At 30.4% G+C, this 24,607-nt stretch overlaps 1 protein-coding gene across 1 annotated transcript in view; it reads right to left on the bottom strand.

Annotated features, from left to right (window-relative positions):
- Positions 1 to 1,320: 1,320 nt before the first annotated feature.
- LOC122504129 (ribosomal protein S6 kinase delta-1) overlaps positions 1,321 to 24,607 on the bottom strand; it is a 175,482-nt gene continuing 152,195 nt past the window's right edge. Inside the window, exon 6 of the mRNA XM_043615060.1 lies at positions 1,321 to 2,219. Coding sequence (XP_043470995.1) covers positions 2,121 to 2,219 — 99 coding nt within the window. The 3' untranslated portion in view covers positions 1,321 to 2,120. The remainder of the gene's footprint in view (positions 2,220 to 24,607) is intronic.

Raw genomic sequence — 24,607 nt, 5'->3', positions numbered from 1 at the left:
GAACAAAATATTTTACGTTAAGGAGGTTTATCCTAAAATCAATTTTCTACAGATTCTTATAAAATTTTAAACACATATTAATAGCTTTAATTTACATGTGTGGTTAAAATTTTATTGAATTTAACTGTACCGTTTACAAGATATAAATTTAAAAAGTTTGAAGTTTTCAATGAGAATAATGAAAAAACATACAAAATGACTATGTTTTCATTGATTAAAAAAAACCGCTTTACAAATATTTGAAAAAAATTAATATGTTATAAACGATAATATAATACATCTTTTACTAAAATGTAGAATTAATTGACCGTTTAGTTGTTAAGAAAATATTATTTAAAGTTAGCAACTTTTATGACTATTTGTCGTTAACGAAAAAGAAAAGAAAAGAAGCTACAACAGCGCCTGAAATCTCTAGAGGAAAAATAATGAAATCAAGAAAGAGAAAGAAATAGGTTTGAGCAGAACGCATTAATAACTCAAAATTAATTTTTTTGACGTAAGGTCCCTTTCTCCGCGTCAGGACACATATGATATACAAGTAAATTTTTAGTTAAGTGTTTTTAATAATCATATATATATAACACTACGCTTATGCGCGATTGCCAAATTTTAATCTATTGAGATTGTGTGTTTTCGGCATGTCCACGGATCATGATACGGATCACTAAGGCCAGTGGAACTCGACTTTTGTCCACTAGAGCCAATAGTAGTAAAATTACAAAACATGCAGTTTAAATGAGTACCACTTGATGGAATAAACCTTAAAATTTAATTTCTAAAGTAAAGTTGGTTTTCATAACTATAGGTGCCAGTTTCAGCTATACTTATTTTGAAGAAATGGAAGATGATTGGATAAGTCTCCTCGTTATTAATCAGTGCAGTGTATTAAGTTTTACAATTATACATTCATACGTATGTATAATAGGGTGGTTTTTAATAGACATTATATTTTAATTCGGAAGTCGCGAATGCGCCTGCGAAACTTTAAAAGTTTCCTCATGTTATTTTAGAGGAAAAAAATGTGTCTAGTGCAATATTAGTGTCAAATTTAGACGTATAAGCACACAGCATAGTGGAAAAATTATAAAGATGGCTGCAGTACAGAAAGTAGTCAACTAAAGGAAGAAAAAAGAGTTGGTTGCACGGTAAGGTTTTGTTGACCATGTATTGTTATTCGCTGATGAAATATCAAAAATACAATTAATAGTTACCTCTGACACTTTCATTTATTGTTTTTATAAACATTGAATGTAAAAATAGAATAAAAATTAAATAAACTATTAATTTATAAAAAATAACTTATTGATAAAATAATTCACATGTGCTCCGTCCTTAACTTTTTTCATTAAAATCTACTTCAATACTTTTTTAATCATTGTACTTAATTTTTATATAACATATAATAATTTAGAACACTTTTTATTATTTTTTTCACATTTAAATAATGCAACAGCTGTAAACAGGGCCGAAACTTGAAATGGAAGTTCAATTACATATAATTACATATAACACAGTTTTGAGAAAAACGCCTTTCAAAGTTAAAGTAATATATTGTTAGCTTGGCAGCTCCTTGACCTTGTACACATATTGTACTCTCCAAATCTGAATCAGCGTTTCACTGATTCTCAGCGATAAGTATACCACTCATTTCAATCAGCGTTTATGCGCTAATTAATCAGTGTAATTTCACTAATTCACGGCGCATATACGCTAATTGGAATCAGTGACATACTTATCGCTGATTTAGACCGAATGAAAAAAATTTTGTTATATTCTTATTCAGTCATACACCTAAAGTTTTAATAAACACAAAATTTTTTAAGTAAACACTACATCAACCGTTTTTTATAACCCAGTGTTATTTATTCATTTATTAACGCTTACATTCAGAAAAGTGTTTTTTAAACCGAAATACTTAAAGCTCAATTTTAATTTCTCCGCTACAAAATCACAGCTGTCTAATATACAGTTCATTTATATCAAACGGTCAAGGAGTCACTTTTCCTCACACTGAAACAGTGACGTACTCAAATTTGAGACCAGTTTTATGAAATAGTGGTATGAAAAGTTTCTCCCTGTGTGACTTATTAACAAAATAATACTTAATAACTTAATAAAAATTAAGTATTCAAAAGTTTCAGCCAATCGACGTCTGCAAAATAAGGATGACGTTTTATTTCCGGAATTGTTAATCTTTCATTTGGTTCATATTTAAGAATCTGAAAAATGTATTTTCATTTATTTATGCAATCATTAAAACTTATTTATATGGTAAGTCCGGGGGAGATGAACAATTTAAATATTTTATAGAGTTTGTAAAAAAAATATCCCTATTAAGAGTAATTCTTCAACCTTTTGTGACTAACAATAAATATAAACAGTAAATTGTTGAAAAATAATGCAAATGCAAGTGTAATCCTTCTTTATTTTTTAATGGTTCTAAAAATGTTAAAAATTCAGATTTCTTGTTAATATATGGGTGATTTTTCTGCAAGTGCTACTTTTGAAATTCGATATTTGAATTTTTCAATTTTTGAAACAATATCTACTTTATTTACGTGTTTAAAGTGTGCTAAACTGTCCATTATTTCACTAGAGCTATTATTTCACGCAAAAGAGTGATATAATGAGAAGATCAATGATAATAATGGATTGAGGGTAAGACTCCGTCAGAAAAATTACAATTTGCATGGGGTCTTCGGATTATTCTGTAATTTGGTAAAGTTGTTATATTTGATAACAAAAATAAGTGTACCAAAGGATTTTTAAAAATTTTGCTTCCTCATAAAGGAAGCCTTATAGTGATGTCGATTTCCGAATTTTTTAGAACCAATTATTTTTACAAATTTTCAAGTGTAGTATACATAATTCGTCGAGAGGAACAAATGTCCGGATGTATGTGTGTATGTATGTGTGTGTGTGTGTGTGTGTATGTCACCGATTCTTGTGGACAAATTTTCTCTTACACGTCTTGACGGATTTTGATTAAATTCTGTAGGTGTATTACGATCACGAATACCAAAAATCAGACAAAAGGATTTTCAAAAATATCTAAAAAAAAATTTTTTTTAACAATTTTTTAATTTTTGAAAAAATTAATTTTTGGATTTTTTGAAATAACTTTTTTCTATATTAAAATTTTTATTAATTCTTGTCAAAATTGCATTCCTGACATAAAAACGAATCGATTAATGTATATAAAGTATATATTTTATCAAAATTTATAGAATTAATAAATATTTTAAATTTTCACAAAAAATTGAAATTTTGTATTTTTTGACATTTTATCTTAACACTTTAAAATAATTATTCTAAAATAAAAAATTAAACAATTGGTATATATTATATTGAGGAAGCTTAATGATCATGAAATGAACAACTTGTTTAAAATTGTAAAAGTTAAGCCATTTTGAATTTTTTGATAAGATTTTTTTTAAATGTGAATATTTCCGAAACGATTTAACGAATTTTAATCAAATTTAAATATGTTATACTTAAAATCATGTCCTTTAAGAATTTTTCAAAAGAAAAAAAAAATTTTTGTTCTTTTCAAAAAAAAGTAAAAAAAAATTTTTTGAATCGATTTATTAAGCACGGGACCGATTTTTGAGTATTTTTTAATATATAATAAAATATTCCTTATAATTTCACCTTTCATTTACAAAAAAGAAAACGATGAAGACTTTAATAGTTTTCGAGATATTGCAGTTTTTGTGGAAGCGCCACCACGTTTCAGTGCCAGCGCAGTATCTTTTTCCTGGGACGCCTCACAGTGGGATTTTTTACACTTTACTCTTCAAAATTGTCTAGAGTCTACAAATTTTATTGGATTTTGATGTTCTTGGTCTTAAATGAAAGGGGATAAAATTTCTAAGAGATCCCTTCAAACCGATTTTTGAATTTTTAATTGTTTATTAATTTTTTTGTTACTTTAATAGATAACTTTGGTCTTTTTTAAAAAAAATTGTTTTGCTCTTTTAGACAAATTTATGTTTATTTAAGTAATGTATGTCTATTTTGTAAAAAAATGATTTGAAAGTTAACAATTATCATTGTTATTAATAATTATATAACCAATAATTTTTTTTGTTTTGCATTTATAAACATTTTCGTCATTTTTTAAACTTTAAATATTTATATCATATGTACATTCTTTCAAAAACTTAAAAAATTTATTAGCTTAAAGAATTACATTTGTTATAAAGAAATTATTAACTTTATAAACAAATAAATGGCTTATTTCTGCAAAAAAAAACCTTTTTGAACGAGTTTAACATTTAAAAGCTCTACTTAAATATGGATAACTTGAGTATTGTTACACGCAGAAAAATCCGATTGAAAATTGTGGAGTTCAGCGCTAGTAACTTAGATTTCATTCCCAAACTTGTCTACCTTTGCGGCTCCAGGATAGAAAACAGGGAAATGAATCGTAAAAGGTTTAAAGCACGTCAATAGGCTTAAAATGTTTTCGTTCTTATGCACACTTATACGCGGAACAAAGCAGACTAAACACATTGATAGGCGCTTCTGGGCGGAGTCCAAGGCAAGTCTAGTGCCGAGTCCCATACTGAATATAATGTGAGCAGATCTTCTAGTAACCTACATTATTACTTTTATTTGTCAAAATATTTACTTTTATTGGAATATTCAATTTGAAACTTAATATAAAATCGAAAAATGAAACAACTGAAAATATTAGAATACTTTGAATTTTATAAAACTTCTCACTAGGATTTTTATTATTCTTTAGATATTTAAACGTAGAATCTCTTTAAAAATTAAATACAAGTCCTTTGCCATTTTTACTAAAATGATCTGTTTTAAAACGTTTAAAGAAAGAGATTTTATTTATTTATCTACAGATTAAACAAAAATTCCAATGCGAAGATTTTTAAAATTCAAAGTATTCTCTATTTTTTTAAATATTATTTCATTTTAGACTTTACATTTAGTTGCCTAAATTGAACATTACAATAAAATATAATAACAATTAGGCATTGCATAACCGGCTAAAAACAAAATAAACACACACCTAACCTCAAAATGAGATCAAACATTTCACATAGATATTCTTCTGCATTCATTTATAACACTAGAACTTTATTACAAAACTGCACTCACTATTATATTTAAAACTAAAATTTTTATTAATTGAAACAATTAATACACTACGAACTACACCGAGACTTCCGTGTATATAAAAAACGAAGAAACTGAACAAACGCGGGCGCAGGCGCGCCACAGAGTTTCGCATTCCTAAAAACTGTTTGGGAATGAATCTAAGGACTCTCGCACAGAACAGTCCCCGTTTAAGTGAACGTTGATACAAAGTTTGTAACAATTGAGTAGCTGAATTAAAATAAATGCAAATAATAATAATTGTACCTAATTCTTTTCACCTTTGAATTAATTACGGAATTTGATTGCACTTGTTGAAAGAAGACTATTGGCGTTTATTAAGATATTTAGCATTGATCTTCATTGAAAATCGTTACTAAACTTTTTAGGATAGAGAACCAAAATTTAATATTTCTTCCTATGATAATACAAATCATTCAAATTGTTTTATATTCAGTCCGAAATCTGAATTTTCATTTTTCTCCGTGTAATATCAATGATAATTATTAACTTTAAAATCATTTTTTTTACAACGTAGACATGAATTACTTAAATAAACATAAATTTGTCTAAAAAAACAATTTTTTTAAAAAGACCAATTTTATCTATTTGTTAATTAAAATTGTTTTAAAATCAATAAGAAAATTTTTAAGTTTTTGAAAGAATGTACATATGATATAAACATTTTAAGTTTAAAAAATGCTGGAAATGTTTATAAATGCAAAAGAAAATAGATTATTGGTTGTATAATTATTAATAACAATGATAATTGTTAACTTTCAAATCCTTTTTTTACAAAATAGACATACATTACTTAAATAAACATAAATTTGTGTAAAAAAACAATTTTTTTAAAAAAAGACCAAAGTTATCTATTTGTTAATTTGAATTGTTTTTTTAACAATTTAAATAAACTGTATTATGCATTATTATTTGTCAGGTGGTCAGACTAGACTAATTTAAATTGATTTCCATCTTGTGCAATGGAAAATTAAAAAATAAACGGTACTTTTTAACTAAAATATTGTAAATTGTTAACTTTGAGTAACAAAAAAATAAATAAACAATTAAAAATTCAAAAATCGGTTCGAAGGGATCTCTTAGAAATTTTATCCCCTTTCATTTAAGACCAAGAACATCAGAATCCAATAAAATTTGTAGACTCTAGACAATTTTGAAGAGTAAAGTGTAAAAAATCCCACTGTGAGGCGTCCCAGGAAAAAGATACTGCGCTGGCACTGAAACGTGGTTGCGCTTCCACAAAAACTGCAATATCTCGAAAACTATTAAAGTCTCCATCGTTTTCTTTTTTGTAAATGAAAGGTGAAATTATAAGGAATATTTTATTATATATTGAAAAATACTCAAAAATCGGTCCCGTGCTTAATAAATCGATTCAAAAAATTTTTTTTTACTTTTTTTTGAAAAGAACAAAAATTTTTATTTTCTTTTGAAAAATTCTTAAAGGACATGATTTTAAGTATAACATATTTAAATTTGATTAAAATCCGTTAAATCGTTTCGGAAATATTCACATTTGAAAAAAATCTTTTAATAAAATTCAAAATGGCGTAACTTTTACAATTTAAAAAATTTTTAAAAATCCTTTGGTACACTTATTTTTGTTATCAAATATAACAACTTTACCAAATACAGAATAATCCAAAGACCCCATGCAAATTGTAATTTTTCTGACGGAGTCTTACCCATGAGTGAAATAATAATCATTATTTCACGCAAAAGAGTGTAATAATGAGGAGATCAATAATAATAATAAAATAACCTTACTTTTTACTGTTCAAATATCATAATAATTATTAATATTTTGAGATAGCATTTTGTATTGCTTGTGATATAATGGACAGTTACGCTCACTTTCAACACTTAAATAAAGTAGCAATTATTTTAAAATTTAAAAAAAAATATCGTATGGCGCATATGAAAGCCATTATTTGATTCGTGTGATTACTGCACTCAAATTGCCGCAAGCTTGTCTAAGATAGTAAAATGTCCGCTGTGTAGCAAGCTTTCCTTGAAAGGTTGTTGTAATATTTTTGTGAAAGGTTCCCGCAATCCTGCCATGAAATATTGCTACAAGATTGTAAGGCAAGATTGCTGCAAGCTTGTCATTAAACATTTCTACATGCTAATAAGTAATGTTGCTGCAAGTGTGTTGCAAGGTTGTTAGAAGATTGTATCATGCATGTTTCAATTTTTTAAAAATGAGTTTCAAATTAATAAAAAAAAATATTTTTAGTTTTTTATTTTTTTAATTTGAAGATCTTTCTGACGTCCACTTAACATTGATGAGAAATTTTTGTAAATAAATTCGAAGGTGCTGGGAATTGAACCCGAGTTCGACGGACGCTAACCGAAGACTCTAATACCGATAAGCTAAACAACCAACTATCAAACAAAAAAAATCTTTCCTCTAACATGTAAATGATTTTATAGAATTCAGGTTAAAGGCAAGATTTTTGTTTGTTTGATAGTTGGTTGTTTAGCTTATCGGTTAGGGACTTTTGTTAGCGTTCGTCGAATTCGGGTTCAATTCCTAACACCTTCAAATTTATTTCCAGAAATTTCTCATCAATGTTAAATTCCAAATGGAACAAGGAAGGCATAACCAATAAAAATGGACGTCAGAAAAATCTTCAAATTGAAAGTAAGCTTGAAGTAATCTTTCCTTTCAATCTTGTAGCAATCTTTTATGGTAAGATTGCAGGAACCTTTAGCAGCAAGATTACAACAACCTTTTACGGAAAGCTGACTATACAGCGGAAATTTTTCTATCTCAGACAAGCTTGCGGCAATTGCAAGATTGCATGTAAACCTTGTTGCAAGTTTGCTGTAACCTTACTTGTTATCTGGGTACTTTATTTCATACTCAAGAGTAAGAATTTAAAGTTGCGTAAAATTAATTGTTAAAAATATTAAAGTTTTTTCTTTTTTGAAGAAGATTGATTTTGTTGCTTCATTTGATAGTTTTATTTGATTCTTGGTTTTTTTTCAAAAATACACAATAATATCATTTCGATTTAAATATAAATCTAGTTAAAGTATCTGATTTGAGTGTTATTAAGGTTAGTATTTTCAAAACACCCTGTAAAAAAAGAATTGTGTGGTCATTTTAAATTGGAATGATTTCTGAATTCAGAAAATGTATTGTCTCAATTCGACAGATATTTTAAACGTGAAAATAATAATATGACACTTCACAAGATACCGAATAACAGTTTATTGAGATGATGCACGCAATTGACATTGAAAAATACCTTTCTTTAATCGTTATTGTTAATTTTCTATTAAATATCAAGTGACAAATATTTGATGTGGTCTCTATGCAAAAGAGAAATTTTTTTCTTTATCGAGGGTCATGACAACAGACTTTTATTGCTGTGGTATTTCCCATTTTGCAACCTTGTTTCTGTATGGATTACAAAAAAACTTTTGGATTTAGGTGACTAAGAAGATTTGTATCGATGGTTTGTGTGCACATTTTGTAAAGTGTCATGTGTGCAGAGAAAACTTGTTCGAAAATGATTGTTTACAAATTTTACGTCATTTAAACTGTTGAATTTATGTCGGTAAGTTAACTATTATTATTACCCTTGAAAGATAAAAAAATTTCTCTTATGCATAGAGACTACATCAAATATTTGCCACTCGATATTTAATTGAAAATTAACAATAACTATTGAAGAAAGGTATTTTTCAATGTCAATTGCGTGCATCATCTCAATAAACTGTTATTTTGTGTCTTATGAAGTGTCATATTCTTTATTTTCACGTTTAAAATATCTGTCCAATTAAGACAATACATTTTCTGAATTCAGAAATCAGTCCAATTCGAAAATGTTGCTTTCTCAAATTCAAGAAACAACGTCCCAATTCTAACTCCCAGACCAAATTCTTTTTTTTACAGAGCAATACAGGTAAATACTAACGCCGATTTTAATGAAACTTGGCAAACAAGTAATTCTTGGAAAAATATTTTACACGTGCCTTTTGTTTTTCCCCAAAAACCTGTTTTAAGGGTGGAAAATACACTTACAATTTTTAGGGGCGAGTTAAATTATTTTCCAAAGTATGCAATGAAAATTTGCAAAATTAGGTATCTAAGGGTTTTTGGGATTGCCTATTACGAATCTGAAATTAGATTTAAAAAATTTTAAATGGCGGATTCAATATGGTGGACGGCGTTTTTAAAAAATTGTGGAATTCGCCTAAAACTATTACTCGGGGTTTTTGGGGTCGCTGATAATGAATATGATATGAGTTTTTCAAAATTCAAAATGGTGGATCCAATATGGCGGACGACGTTTTTAAAAAATGATAGAATTCGACAGAAACTGTTACTAGGGGGTTTTCGGGGTCGCTGATAACGAATATGATATGAATAGTGCTGTTATTTTGTTTGGATTTATAATTTTAGTGCGATATGATATTGTTTGATGAAAATCCATAATCTTAATTATTTAAAATATTTTATTTATGAGCTTTCGCCCTTTTAAGCTTTTTTCTAAGAATAAAGACAATACTCCATTCGATCTCAGATCGCATTTGGTTTACAGTATCCCTTGCCAATGTGGTGCTTGCTACATTGGTGAGACTGGCAGATATATAAAAAGTAGATTAAGCGAACATAAAAGGGATTGCAATAATGATAATAGAAGAACAGCTCTGGTAACTCATGCTCATGAGAATGATCATTTTTTTAGTTTTGATTCGACAAACATCATTTGCAGTGAGCGAAATTATAGACGCAGGAAATTTAGAGAAATGTTTCACATTCTCAAAGTTCAAAAATCTGTAAATAAGCAAACTGACATAAACAATTTGAATCAAGTTTATCATTCGTTAATTCTAAACACTAATTAAAAATTTTTCAAATTAATCAAATTGTCTTTTTTCTTTAATTAATTAAATTTTCTTTATTTTCTTTTTTGAAATTATCGATTAAGCAGTTTTCTTTATTATCATACTCCAAATCTGCTTTATCTTCTTATGGTTTTTTTAAAAAACTTTTTTATACGTTAAAGAGCAAGTATGCTCACACGTTTTTCAAATTATTTAACACTTTTTTATTTTCTAATCAAGAACATAATGTTCTTGGTTAGTTTGTTATTTTTTACAAAAAATATTTATTAAAAATGGAGTTTTTTCACATAAAGTTTTTTGTTTTAATTTTTTGAAGAGACCTCTTGGTAAGTTTTTGGTTATGTTATTTACAAAGTTTTGTGTTTTTTAAAAAAGCTTTTTAGAGATGTAAAAGAAAAAGTTTTTAATTAGAAATTACATGTATTTCAGTTTTTGAATATCTGAGGATGCCTGTCGTCGTCGGGCGAAAGCTCATAAATAAAATATTTTAAATAATTAAGATTATGGATTTTCATCAAACAGTATCATATCGCACGAATATGATATGAGTTTTTCAATATTCAAAATGGTGGATCCAATATGGCGGACGACGTTTTTAAAAAATGATAGAATTCGACAGAAACTGTTACTCGGGGGTTTTCGGGGTCGCTGATAACGAATATGATATTAGTTTTTCAAAATTTAAAATGGCGGATACAATAGGGCGGACGATTTTTTAAAGATCGGACAAGTGCGAGTTACACTCGCACTAAAATGGAGGGTTCCGTACACCAAAATTAAACTCCTTTTTTATAAAAAAATATATGGGGAAGAAATATGATTGATTAAAAGAAATAAATACAAATTAGAAGTTAAGGGGGACAGGGTGGTTTTTGGGAATTTTCTTTTTAAAATAAGTTTCTTTCCCTTCTAGTTCGACAGCGTGACCTCCAATCAGATCCGCTATATTTTTTCTGTACTCTACAGGTAAAACTACAAATGTGTACTAAATTTTTAGCTCACTATGTCCCAAAATGTAGAAGTTAAGGGTAGGAAATATTCATTTTTAAAATTTTTTTTAGAAAAAAATTAATTTCATTCCTTTTTACTTCGCAAATATGACATCCCATCAGGTTCCCTAAAATTTTCCCAAAATCTACAATTGAAAATGTGTACCGAATTTTAGTCCAATAGGTGACGATATGTAGAAGTTAAGTATGGGGACAGGGTCATTTTTTGGGAAAAATCAAATTTCTTTGTCTTCTAGTTCGCAAATATGACCTCCTATCAGGTTAGCTAAAATTTTCCCCAAATCTACAATTGACAATGAAAATGTGTACTGATTTGTAGCCCAATAGGTGACGATATGTTGAAGTTCAGTATAGGGACAGGGTCACTTTTTGACATTTTTTCCAAAAAATTAAATTTCTTTCCTTTCTAGTTCGTAAATATGACCCCCAAACAGGTTCGTTAAAATTTTCCCAAAATCTACAATTGAAAATGAAAATGTGAATCTAATTTTAGCCCAATAGGTGACGATATGTAGAAGTTCAGTATGGAGACAGGGTCATTTTTTGTAATTTTTTAGAAAAAATTAAATTTTTTCTCTCCTAGTTCGCAAATATGATCTCCAATCAGGTTCGCTATATTTTTCCCGTCGACTACACGTAAAAATCACCTTTGCGCCCATGATGCGAACATAATTTTTTGTCCTAACTGTATGGAAAATATGGCATTGAGGGCACGAACGATTAAACGCTCATATTAGTTAAAAATTAAACTCTATATTATAAATGTTAACTGTTTGAAGTCTATAATGATAGAAGTTTTAATATAGAAATAAGAAAACAATGTATTCTGGAAGTATAGTATTTATTTATTTAGAACGTAGTAATTAATAATTAAACAAAACTGAAACAAGAACGTTTAAAATTGACAATTTTTATAAACGAAATGGAAACAAAACCAAATGTGTCATAATTTTTTTTTAGAGAAAATAGATAAAAATTGCATATTTTTATAGACAAAATAAAACAAGTTGAAAATGTTTGCATTTTAATAGTCAACATAAAAAGAAAGTCGAAAATGTCGCATATGATTTTTATAAAAGATAATATCGACGCCTCCCGTTCATATAATGCTTATAGAAAAACAAATGCAAGATCATTCTTTTTCAATTTTTAGTGCAAAACAATTCTTATTAAAGTTTTCGTGCAATAAAATGCTTATTCAAAATTCTATGCGAAAAAGTACAATCTGAAATTAGCTTACACTATGAATTTTATGAAATTTTCATTTCAATATAAATTTTAATTACACTTGCTAAAAAAATATTTCTTAATACGTAAGAGAGAATCCATGTTTAAAGTTTCTTATAATAATAGATACGCACTGAAATTCTCAGATATTTAATTGTAATTTAATATTAAAACGAAGATTTAGGGTTACATTTATTGCTCTGTCAGTGGCAATTGTTTTGCACACAATTTTGAATAAGACCTTTTCTTGCACGGAAAATCGAATAAGAATTATGTTGCACCAAAAAGTGAATAAGAATGATCTTGCATTCGCTTTTTAATAAGCATTATATGAACGGGGGGCGTCGATATCCTATTGCAGCTTGGAGAACACACAGTAAAGTCCCCGGGTGTCGCACACCCAGTGTGCCGTTTAAGGATGGATTCGTACACAGAGTAAAAAAACAAGGCTTTTCCCGTGACTTTAATTCATGTCTTTTTCAGGTAGCAGTTGCACCCGATTTCCCGATAAATTTCTTGCATTTAGCAGTTAGGCCACGCCTTAGCCCTTATTGGCCTAAGCTCGTTGCAAGAATCTCACCGGGCAAAACCGTGAGCATCCTGCATTTGTACTGTGATAATTTTCACGCGTTAAATGCATATTTTTTCATGGGGAAAATCTTTGTTTTTTCCCTCCGTGTATGTGTGCGCTTTAAGTGTTAAAATGTCGAATTTGATCAAATCTTGTCACTCGGGGGTTTTTGGGGTCACTTATTATAAATTCGGTGTTAGTTCTTAAAAATTTAAAATGACAGTTCTAATACGGCAGAATTTTTTAAAAATTATCCCGATTGACCTAAAACTGTTTACTTCTGGGTTTTCAAGGTCACTGATTAGAAATCTTATGTCAGTTTTTTAAAATTCAAGATGGCAGATCCATTATCCATAAAAGTCATCCGCGATATTGGATCCGCCATCTTGAATTTTCGAAAACTGACATCATATTCGTAATCAGCGACCCTAAGAACCCCCGAGTAGAGATTTTCAGGTGAATCCGAATTTTTTTTTCAAAACTGTTTTGCCATATTGGATCCGACATTTTGAATTTTTAAAAGCTGACATCATATTCGCAATCAGCAACCCTAAGATTCCCCGAGTAAAGATTTTCAGGTGAATCAAAAATTTTTTTAAAAACTGATCCGCCATATTGAATCCACTATTTTGCATTTTTAAAAACTTACATCATATTCGTAATCAGCGACCCCAAGAACCCCCGAGTAACGAGTTTCAGGCAATTTCAGTGACTTGAAAAAATTGGAGCACTATGTTTCATATGTGAGTCATTTTCTTAGTTTAAGCCGCCATATTAGCATCCGCCATTTTGAAAAAAAATTAGTCGCTTCAGGGTTTTGTAGCTGAGGGTCTATGAACGCGAAATTTTGAGCTTTTGAGAGTATCTACTTACTTTTTTCAGGTAAAAATACGTCTGAAATGAAATTTTTTTCTCGAAAAATCGTGTTTTTTTGGAAAAAATTGTTTATTACTTTTTAACAATTTAGTATAAACAAATTTTAACAGCAGAATCTAAAAGAGGAGTAAATTTCACATTAAAAATTGTACGTGCCAATTTTTCTATATGCATTTTAATAAATAATGAGGTCCTCAAAGTCAATTGAAATTTTTCGTCCGTCTGGTCCTTAATGGGTTAATTCAGTGCTAGTTCGTAACCATGACTTCCAATCAGGTTCGCTATATTTTTCCTGTAATCTAGACGTGAAAATACGTATCTGTACCGAATTTTAGCTCACCAGGTTAAGATGTGTAGAAGTAAAGGGGGGACAGCCTATTCAGAGTGTCTGGGACGGACACACAAGTGTTTTCGTAAGGGTTCCGTCAGTACACCTACGGTGCCACAGTGGTTTAAAATGTATTTTTTCATTCATAATCAAGTACAGGCCACAATTTTTAACCGATTCAAAAAAATTTTGTTTCAATTCTTCAGAACAAAATTCTTTAGAGAACTATCGTTTTAGAATTTTTATTTTTGTTAATGTTTAATTTATAAATAAACAAATATACTGATAAAATTTGACTTTTTAAGAATATGCACGGTTTTTTCTAAAAAATAAAACAAACAAAAACTTAATATCTCATTAAATGGTTGTAATTATACTTGGAGATAATAATTAATGTAAATTTATACAAAGTAAAACATAGAATAGTTATAAAAAATTTTCTTAAACAAATTATTATATGTGCTATTATATCAAGATTATTGGTTCTAATTTTTTAACACGGGGGTTTTTGAGGTCGCTGATTACGAATCTGGTATTTGATTTATAAAATTCAAAATGGCTGATCCAATATGTCGGATAACATGATTTAGGTGGTTTTGAGAAGGTCCTATTAAAGATTTGGTAATTATTAAAAACTGTATTTTACATTAAGTTATGTATTTGGTCCTGAAGAGGACCAATTGAAGAGTGTTACAGTGAACCATGTATGTGGCCCTAAGAAGGGCCGATTGAAGAGTGTTACATTAAACCATGTATGTGGCCCTGAAAAGGGACGGTTAACCGGACCTTTTCAGGGCCACATACATGGTTTAATTTTAACTCGGGGTTAAAAATCAAACTTGAACAACAGAGCTAATCAAAGCAAATTAGAAACAACAAATTTTTAAGTAAGATCAACCCTTAAACACCTGCTACTGCTATTTGTTGAATTAAGCTTGGAATCCTCCTCTCTCCTCACTCACCTCTTATGCTTCCTTTCAAGAACGCTATATTCCACGATATCTCAAATTATGCTTGTGTTTGTCTTTGTGGGGTGAATTTTGCTTAACCTATGTGTGCTTTAAAAATAAACTTTTTGTTTCTAGAACTCGCGGAGGAATATAACCTCAAACTGACTAAAGCAATCAGTCAGAGTAAATTAACTTCTTGAATGAAAATGGTATAAAACACTGTGAATTTTAAATTCTTTTCTATGCACTGAATTTTATAATTCTTAAATCTAAGTTATTCTATGCATGGAATGAGACAGAGGCGCTTAATTTGAAGGAGATTAGGAATTGTAGATTTATAATTTATTATAGTTGATTTGTTAAACTAATATTAAATCAATTTCACAGAATTGTACAACATGAATCGGAACGAAGAACAGACGGGCGGAGTGCTCTCCTTGACAGATGGTGAGGGGAATAAAAAAGAGCAATAGCTAAATGAACATCTATCAATTGATCAATTGAATCAACAACTATGTAAACTGGGAAATCAAGGATCACCTAGTTCCACTAATCAATTAATTGATGTGCAGAGCTTTGAACCGCGGTCTGAAAACATCCAGGCCACCTCTTTACCATTCCAAAAAATCGACATTCTCTCTGATAACACTAACAATAACAACTTCTTTTTAGACAGTGAGACTCTTCCTTCTCCGATCAAGCCTATAATTCAAAAAAGAAAGAGACTTGATCGGAGATCGTCCCCTGAGTTGGATATGAACAGTACCATTAGCTCCACTGAAACTAAAATCATACAATTAAAAAAATCAATCTAGATGATGAGCCGGATGTCAACTCCTCCCCTACTCCAATAAATCCTAACCCAGTTACAACTCAATTAAACAAAAACGAACCCACAAGAAACTCTAATTTGAACAAATCTAATAATGGTAGCAAAAAAACAATAAAAAATTAATAACAATTCTCAATTAAATAACTCACAAAAACAACCACATCTTCAAGCACCTCCTCCTACTCAACACCAAGATTTATTGGTTGTTGATGATGATGACCTTGAATGGATCAACCCGAACTCCACATCACTTTATAATCAGAATAGCTCCCCTTTATTTGTAGTACTTATCGAATCGACTTTGAGAGGTCGCAACCTGGGTAAACTCGATCCAATTAGCGTTATAGACTTTATATCCGGTTTTATTCACGGTCCTAAAAAATTAACAGAAGCGGTATTAATTAAATTAAAGTGACATGTGAACTATGGAGGGACGCAAACATCCTTGCCAATTCTAAGGATCTAACCAAAGAAGACTTTAAAGCCTTTGTCCCAGACTCCTTTTTGCGCAAACGAGGTTTTACAGACTGGTTCCCTGCCAAGCGATCGATTAAAGACATTATAAGAGTAAGCACATTAGATGAATTAGAAGACATTGCCAAAATTACCAGTCTTTGAATCATCCAACGTTATTTTGAATCGCATTGAGATTTCATTTAATTGTCTAACAATACTTAGATTCATCACCCTGGGGGGATTCTCGATTCAAATTACACCTATTATCCAACGTCCTAGGCGCTGTTTCAGATGTCAACGCTTTTGTCACTTTTGTCACAACCCTTATCTTGATCTTTCTCCAAAATGTAAAAATTGTGAAAAGGAACATTCTGCTTCGTCGTCGGAATGCCCAATTTACAAGATGGAATTTGACATTTTAAAATTAAGATATTCAACTAATTGTAACAGAGAAGAGGCTAAGAAAATGTTTTTCGTTGAGAACCCTGATCTTCAACACATAGGTCAAAAGAGAGCCGATGTCTCTGATCCCATCGTCCTTCCTGAATTGAATAACAACAATAATGCAATTCCCTCTACGTCGGGTACTCAGGGACACATGAAAACAGATAAACCTGCTAAGGATTTCAATCCTCTCTCTCCAAAAGACCTCATGATTGAAATATCTGAACACGTCAAAGCACATAACCTCTCCGAACAGATCCAAGCTGTAAATAATTTAATTTCACTTAACAGCTCAAGTATTATATTAATCCTAATTCCCAACTATTTATGACAGTAAAGTTTTTTCTTTAAGAATCTTTGGATATTTAATTATTGTTTGCATTTGTTTAATTTTGTTAATGTTTAGTTTGTTTTTGGTATGTTTAGCATAGGTTAAGATGTTTTGTTGAATACTTTTATAAACAAGTGGTTATTAAAAACACTTGATATATCGAAGCCTCTTTATTCTCTACTCTTAATTGATTAGAGATACTTTTGTTTAGTATTCTGATATACTTATTGTTACTCGTTTACGTCCCATAAAGGGGTCAATATTTGAATTAATATCCTATTTACAATTAAGAAATTAGCCACTATGTCTGTTAGTAAATTTGAATACGCTAACTGGAATGCACATAGCATATTAAATTAAAAAACCGAAGTGGAGTCTATCCTTAATATTCATGATCTTGAATTACTAGTTATTACCGAGACCTGGTTGACTTCGAAAAATCCAGTTTGGCAGATAAGGGGTTACACCACATTCAGACAAGACCGACAGGAAAAGAGACCTGGAGGAGGAGTGCTGATTCTTGTTAGGAGAGAATTAATTGTTTCTTCTATTAGGATTTCTAAACAAATCTTGAAACAGATTGATTCTATTGGAATAACAATAGCTACTACCCAATTCAAACTCCAAATTATCGCCTCCTATGCTTCTCCTGAAAAAAAATTTCCCCTAGTACGTGGTCTGATCTGTTGGAATGTTGCGAAATCGGCAGTCCCATAATACTAATAGGCGATTTTAACGCTCACTCCTGGTCATGGGGCTCAGAATATTGTACTGCGAGGGGAAATCAATTAAGTGAAGTAACAGAGGATTTTGATTTGATTCCCCTCAACGATTCCTTTCCCACATTTGTGGGTGGTGTAGGTAGGAATGATAGTAACATCGACCTCATTTTCATCTCTTCTCAACTAGGTCAAATGTCAAACGTTGAAGTCACATCGGACTCTTATTCCTCTAATCACAACCTTAACAATTTGATCAGCTTCTTTTGCCCACTCTTCATCAACTCGAAGCCGAATTCAACTTAGCCAAGGATCCTCTACCAATACACAATTTATTTATTAATAGTATCAAAACACATTTAATAGAGTCAGGGGCATATTACCCCACCTCGCTCCATGTAACCAGGAAATCCCAACCTCTTTGGTGGGATTTCGAATGCAATCAAGCTCTGGTTAGACGACGTGAAGCTAGGAAGGTATTTCTCAAAGTTCAGTCACATCAGAATAGACAATAATTTGAGTCTATTGATAATGAGGTGAAGTGGTTTTTACGCAATAAAAAGAGGTCCTCCTTCGTCGACTTCTGTAATAATATCAATAAGTCCTCTGGGATGACATAGACTTGGGCTAAAGTTAAGGCCTTCGCCTCCTCCACCCAACAACTCCCTAAAAGAGCGAAAAGATTGCTATTGTCGCTGTTTAATGAGTTTTATCTTAAATCAACCTTCCCAGAAGAGTTAAGAAACATTCGAGTAGTTTTTGTTCGTAAACCCAATAAAAAGGGTTACAGCCCGATTTCGCTCTCCTCAATGTTTTGCAAACTACACTGGGGTCAAAAAGTTTCAGTACATTTGTACTGATTACATTTAAATGCTCGCTTCACTTCAAATTCAAATATTTCTGTAAAAATAGATGTTAGAGCTATCAAACTAGAATCATTTTAAAGTTCAAAAAATTTAGAGTCAAATAGGCTAAGGTATAACCAATTTAATAGTGTAAATATTGAAAATATAATTCTTTAAAGTTAGAGATTTTTTGTGAAAATTGCGATTTTGAAATCTGGAATTCAAGCGCACGCCAATTAAAGAAAATTTTTTTTAAAGATTTGATAGTTGCACAATATCAAGTACAAATTCCATTCTTTAATTCTAGACCAAAATAATTCACATATATTAAGTATTTTCTTCAAATTCTATAAAAATAACTTCCCTTGCTCTCGAAATTTTTCAAAGAATATTAATTGCAAATTCGTCGTTTTCGTTCACTTGTTTTATCAACTAACCACACTTTTGAAAAATGTGCACCTTTTTTTTAATGTAAAATAAAAAAATAGACACTTAGAATGAAAATAAGGAATAATGATAGAGTTAAAATTTGTAAAATTATAAGCAGAGGGATAAATTTCATGTAAATAACTTAAATTTCTAAAGATGAAGAGGTTCTATATTTTTAAAAGTGTGGTTATTTGATAGAACAAGTGAATAAAAACGACGAATTTGCAATTAATATTCTTTGAAAAATTTCGAGAGCAAGGGAAGTTATTTTTATAGAATTTGAAGAAAATACTTAATAAATGTGAATTATTTTGGTCTAGAATTAAAGAATGGAATCTGTACTTGATATTGTGCAACTATCAAATCTTAAAAAAAAAAATTTCTTTAATTGGCGTGCGCTTGAATTCCAGATTTCAAAATCGCAATTTTTACAAAAAATCTCTAACTTTAAAGAATTAAATTTTTAATATTTACACTATTAAATTGGTTATATCTTAGCCTATTTGATTCTAAATTTATTAAACTTTAAAATGATCCTAGTTTGATAGCTCTAACATCTACTTTTACAGAAATATTTGAATTTGAAGTGAATCGACCATTTAAAAGTAATCAGTACAAATGTACTGAAACTTTTTGACCCCAGTGTATTTGAAAGAATGGTTTACAATAGATTGGAACATTATATTGAAACTCAAAACTCTATCCCCCTCAACCAATACGGTTTCAGAAGAGGCAGGTCTACTGTGGATTGCATCTCGGCTTTGGTTACTGATATTTCTAACGGATTTACCAAACAGGAACACACCATAGCAATTGCTGTGGACCTTAAAGGTGCATTTAACAACATTTTGCCTAGGGCTATTTATAATAGACTAATTGAAATTCAAACTCCCAACAAGATAATCAATTTCGTAAACTTCCTGATAACAGTCAAGCATCTCTGTTTCTCAACGAACTCTAATAACAGTAGTGACTCCCATATAGGAGTACCGCAGGGGGTGTCCTTTCTCCCCTTTTATTCAACCGGGCAACTAGCAAAATCAATAGTATAATTCCAAAAACTATAAAATGGCTTATGTTCGCTGACGACTTATTATTATACGCAAATACGAAAAGTCCTCAAGAAGCAATTAATCTTTTAGAAAAAGCAATCAACGATTTAATCCCATGCTTGAAAAACATAGGCATGTCAATCTCCCCAACTAAATCTCAACTCACTATTTTTTCTAAATCAAAACTAGACTTCTCAAATTTTTTCTTAAGATCCAGAACACTCAAGTCGGTGTCCAAAATAAGATGACCTACTTGGGGGTTATACTCGACAGGAAACTTACCTGGGAGAGGCACATTAAGAGCTGTGCTCAAAAGGCATCCCGATCTATTAACTTGTTAAGGTCCATGTCCAGAATTACGTGGGGGGCTAATCCGAATTTAATGATCACAGTCTTTAAAGGACTAACCAGATCACACCTTGAGTGGGGATCACAATTCTCTTCCAATGCATCTATCTCAAACCTTAAAACTCTTGATCAAATCCAGAATCAGGCCATGAGAGTGATCTTGGGTTGCATAAGATCCACCCCGATCGGTATACTAATGTCGGAAGCTAATGTTCCCCCGCTTTACCTAAGAAGATCTTTAGCTAATAGAAAATTTCTAATTCGTAATCTTTCTTGGACATCCAATCCACTTATACCAAAATTAAACAGTCTTAAAGAAAACATTGAACTAAATAAAAGGAAAAACAACAAACCGTCTTTTACACACATACCATTACTTGGCACATATATGGACTTACAACAAATCATAGGAAAATGTGGGAAAACAAAAAAACCTACTCTACAATTAGACATGTCCTGGAATGAACTAACAAGACCAGTTGAAGTGGACCTTGACACGGGTATTCAAATTAAAAAAAGTTTCACACCACATAAATCACTCCTTGAATTAATCAATTCCAACTTATTCTGTCAGATTCACAATCAGCTTTAAAAGAGATATGAGACATGCACTAACGTTACCTTTGGGCAATTTACAAAGTTGTCCATCAAAAGACCTAATTCCGGTGATTGAAAGAGATTTCGACCACTGGAGGGACTTGACGTGGCCATACTTCTTTAACAAACCCCTCACTAATAACTATTACAATAAGGTGAATGTCAAGACCAAAAGACCGTGGTTCAAGGGAATTGATGCACCTAGGCGAGATATCAACTTAATCACAAGGCTGAGAACATCTAACGTCTGCACGGGGGAGCACATGTTGGAACATATTGGTTGAAACTAAGCAATTTTAAAAGTCTTGATCATCTGATGAGATATTGCCCTTGCCTTACTCTTAAGAGGCCTGCTTTTTTCTCACTCCTTCGTAGAAGAATTCACAACTTCAATCCAGACGATCTCAATCTGGATGAATTAATTTTCAATCCAGATATTGAGATTGTCCAGGAGTTGGGAAGATTCTTTTCAAGTGGGGGAATGATAGTATAACAACTACATGGTTACGCAGGTTCAATCACGATGACGACTGCTGATTGAAATTGTTCTCAATATTTATTCCCTTCCAACAATGAAAAAACGCCCATTCAAATAAATCCAACCAAGCAATCACAAACAACGATTCAACACGATGCAAGGCTCCAACGTAAAAAGAAAGATATCTACATACTCAGTTTCTATCAGTCTACTATGCCAAGAAATCTCAACGAGGAAATTTATTAAACTAAAACAAAAATCATCTTCGCATTTAATTGGAACAGAACAAAAAACATCTGCTCGCCTGAATTGAGCGGCTACAACTTTATCTTAGAACTAAATATTGATTACGTACTGTCTATTTGTTAAAACAAGAGGCCATTTAAACAAAACAAACAAGGTAAGATATAAGTTGCATCCAACCAATGAAGATAAGACGGAAGGTATCTGACTTATGTCTTACCATAATTGATCATATACCTTCAGTCTTATCTTTATTGATTGGATGCAACTAACATCTTACCTTAACTGGTCAGATACCTTGCGTCTTACCTTCATTGAATTGGTCAGATGCAATGAATATTATCTTCATTGATTGAAAGCAACTTACATCTTACCTTCAATGGTCGGATGCATTGAATCTTATTTAAATTAATTTTCTTGAAAGGCGTTACTTGTGATATTTCTTAGTTGATTACGAATCCGATATGATAGTATTAAAAAATTAAAAATGGTTGATCCAATATAGCGGGCAAGTTATAAAAACAAACGGATTCGCTTTAATTTTATTACTTATCTGATGGGTCATTTATAATTTTTAAAAACTAACGTCGAATTCGTAATCAGCGACCCCGAAAACTCTCGAGTAACAGTTTTAGCGAATTCCATCATTTTTTAAAAACGTATTGTATCCGCCATTTTAAATTTTGAAAAACTAATATCATATTCATTATCAGCAACCCCAAAAACCCTTCGATACCCAATTTTGCAAAATTTTATTGCATACTTTGGAAAATAATTCAACTCGACCCTAAAAATTGTAAGGGTGGAAAACACTCTTAAAACAAATTCATTTCTTAGAAATGACTACCATAACATCATAAATTAAAATACTTCTTTTTGCAGTGTATATTCAATTATTTAATGAAAGACAAAGCTTCTGATATAAAATTGAATTTTTACTCGGGCTAATATGTAAAATTTTATTATTTATAAAAGCAGTAATATTCCTCCTTTTTATAAATAATATATAGGAAAATTAAATATCAGATTCTCAACTTTATTTTAAAGTGCATTAAAATCTTATTTAGAATATTTTTAATGAATTAAAATATCACTAATCATCGTGAAGTAATTTTAACCTAAAACTGAAGACAATGTTAGAGCATTTTTGTCATACATAAAACGGAGGTCTAAATATTTTTAAAATGATAGAAAAAACATTGTACTTTCTGACACTATTTTAAAAAAATTTCTGAGAATGTGAAAAAGGCCATTAAAATTTATTTTTCTTATAGAAGTCCTATTGGAGACATGTTAAAAAGGCTTTGGAGATAAAATTATTTTAGCTATTGCATAAATTCAGTTGAATAAAATTGGTTAATTTTTTAATGATACGTAAGTGCTAAATTTTTACTATGAGTTCTCTTAATTAATTCTTTGACAGAAGTGTTGATGTTAGATTACGCAGATGACCTGGTACCTATTTCTATCAGACACCCCTATCGAGCTACTTAGAAAATTAAAAACACTGTATGAATACTGCAACAATCTCCTATAATATTAATATTTCTGCAAATACAAACACTACTATCAAGTCAAAAAGTATAGGCTTCTCACTTTGGAAGCTTATAACTCTGGTAGAATAAATCGCATTACATTAAGACTACCAGTAATGAAGAATTCCTATAATACATAACCTATCGAGATGCTGAATTTTTTACATAATGTTTAAACCCTTCTTAAACATATCGCATAAATAAATTATTATTTTTCATCAATTTTCCGAGATTATTTAAAACAAAGATAAAAAGTTAACTTATGGGTAAGACTCCGTCAGAAAAAAAGCGATTTGCAAGTGGTCTTCAGATTTATTTGAAAGCTTGGGAAATAGAAGTCTTATATGAGTTAAATTTTACCCTAAAAGGATTTTGAAAAATTTACAAAATGGCGGCTGCTACGCCATATTGAAAATGAGTGTTGCGTTTTTTTCAAAAATTAATATCTCTGAAACTTTTTGATCGATTTTAATAAAATTAACAGGCGATATTGTTAAAAATACGTTGTTTAATTTTATATTATGACAAAAAAAATTTCCAAAATTTGTCAAAAAAAAGGCAAAAAAATTTTTTGAATTAATTTTTAGTTCAGTTGGCCTAATTTTTGAATTTTCTAATAAGTAAATATCGATTCCTTATAATTTCACCTTTCATTTCATAAAAAAATGTATGAAGACTCTAATAGTTCTCGAGATATTGAGGTTTTAGTAGAAGCGCGTACCGCGGAATTAAACTCCGTAGCGAGGCGGAATATGAAGCGAGCGTGCAAACGTGCACAATAGGTTCTATTTCCCAAGCTTTCAAAGAAATCGGAAGACCACTTGCAAATCACTTTTTTCTGATGGAGTCTTACCCTTATGTACAAATAAAGCCATTAACCTGGAGTAAACTGAAAATTATGCAGAAAAATATTCTGATAATAAAACAAAAACAATTTATTATTGTTGTTATAAATTTTAGGCCATATGTTAATATTGTACGGTTAAAGATGTTTATTTGTCATAAATATAATTGTTTGCTACATGTTTCGGCTTAAAAAGCCCTCATCAGGCAAAAAACGAGAAAATTATTTACAAAAAAAGAGACCACATTTCGACAAACTGAACGAACACATGTGTTTGAGAAGGTACAAGGAGAATTTGAGAGTTTCCTTGTATTCGGTGAGATTAGTCTTATATCAAAAAAGGGGAATAGTGGGAAATACATTCAAATTAAACTCACTGTAAAAATTTTAGGTTAAATCACACAAAAGTAAATTTATTGAAAATATGCTTGTAATTTTGATTTGCACAAACAATTATTTTGCGAATCACTCTATTGTCTTAAATCGAGTTTGT

Source organism: Leptopilina heterotoma, unplaced genomic scaffold, assembly GCF_015476425.1.
Source record: "Leptopilina heterotoma isolate Lh14 unplaced genomic scaffold, ASM1547642v1 Lhet_279, whole genome shotgun sequence".
Lineage (NCBI taxonomy): Eukaryota > Metazoa > Arthropoda > Insecta > Hymenoptera > Figitidae > Leptopilina > Leptopilina heterotoma.
This window is presented reverse-complemented; position numbering and strand designations above follow the sequence as displayed.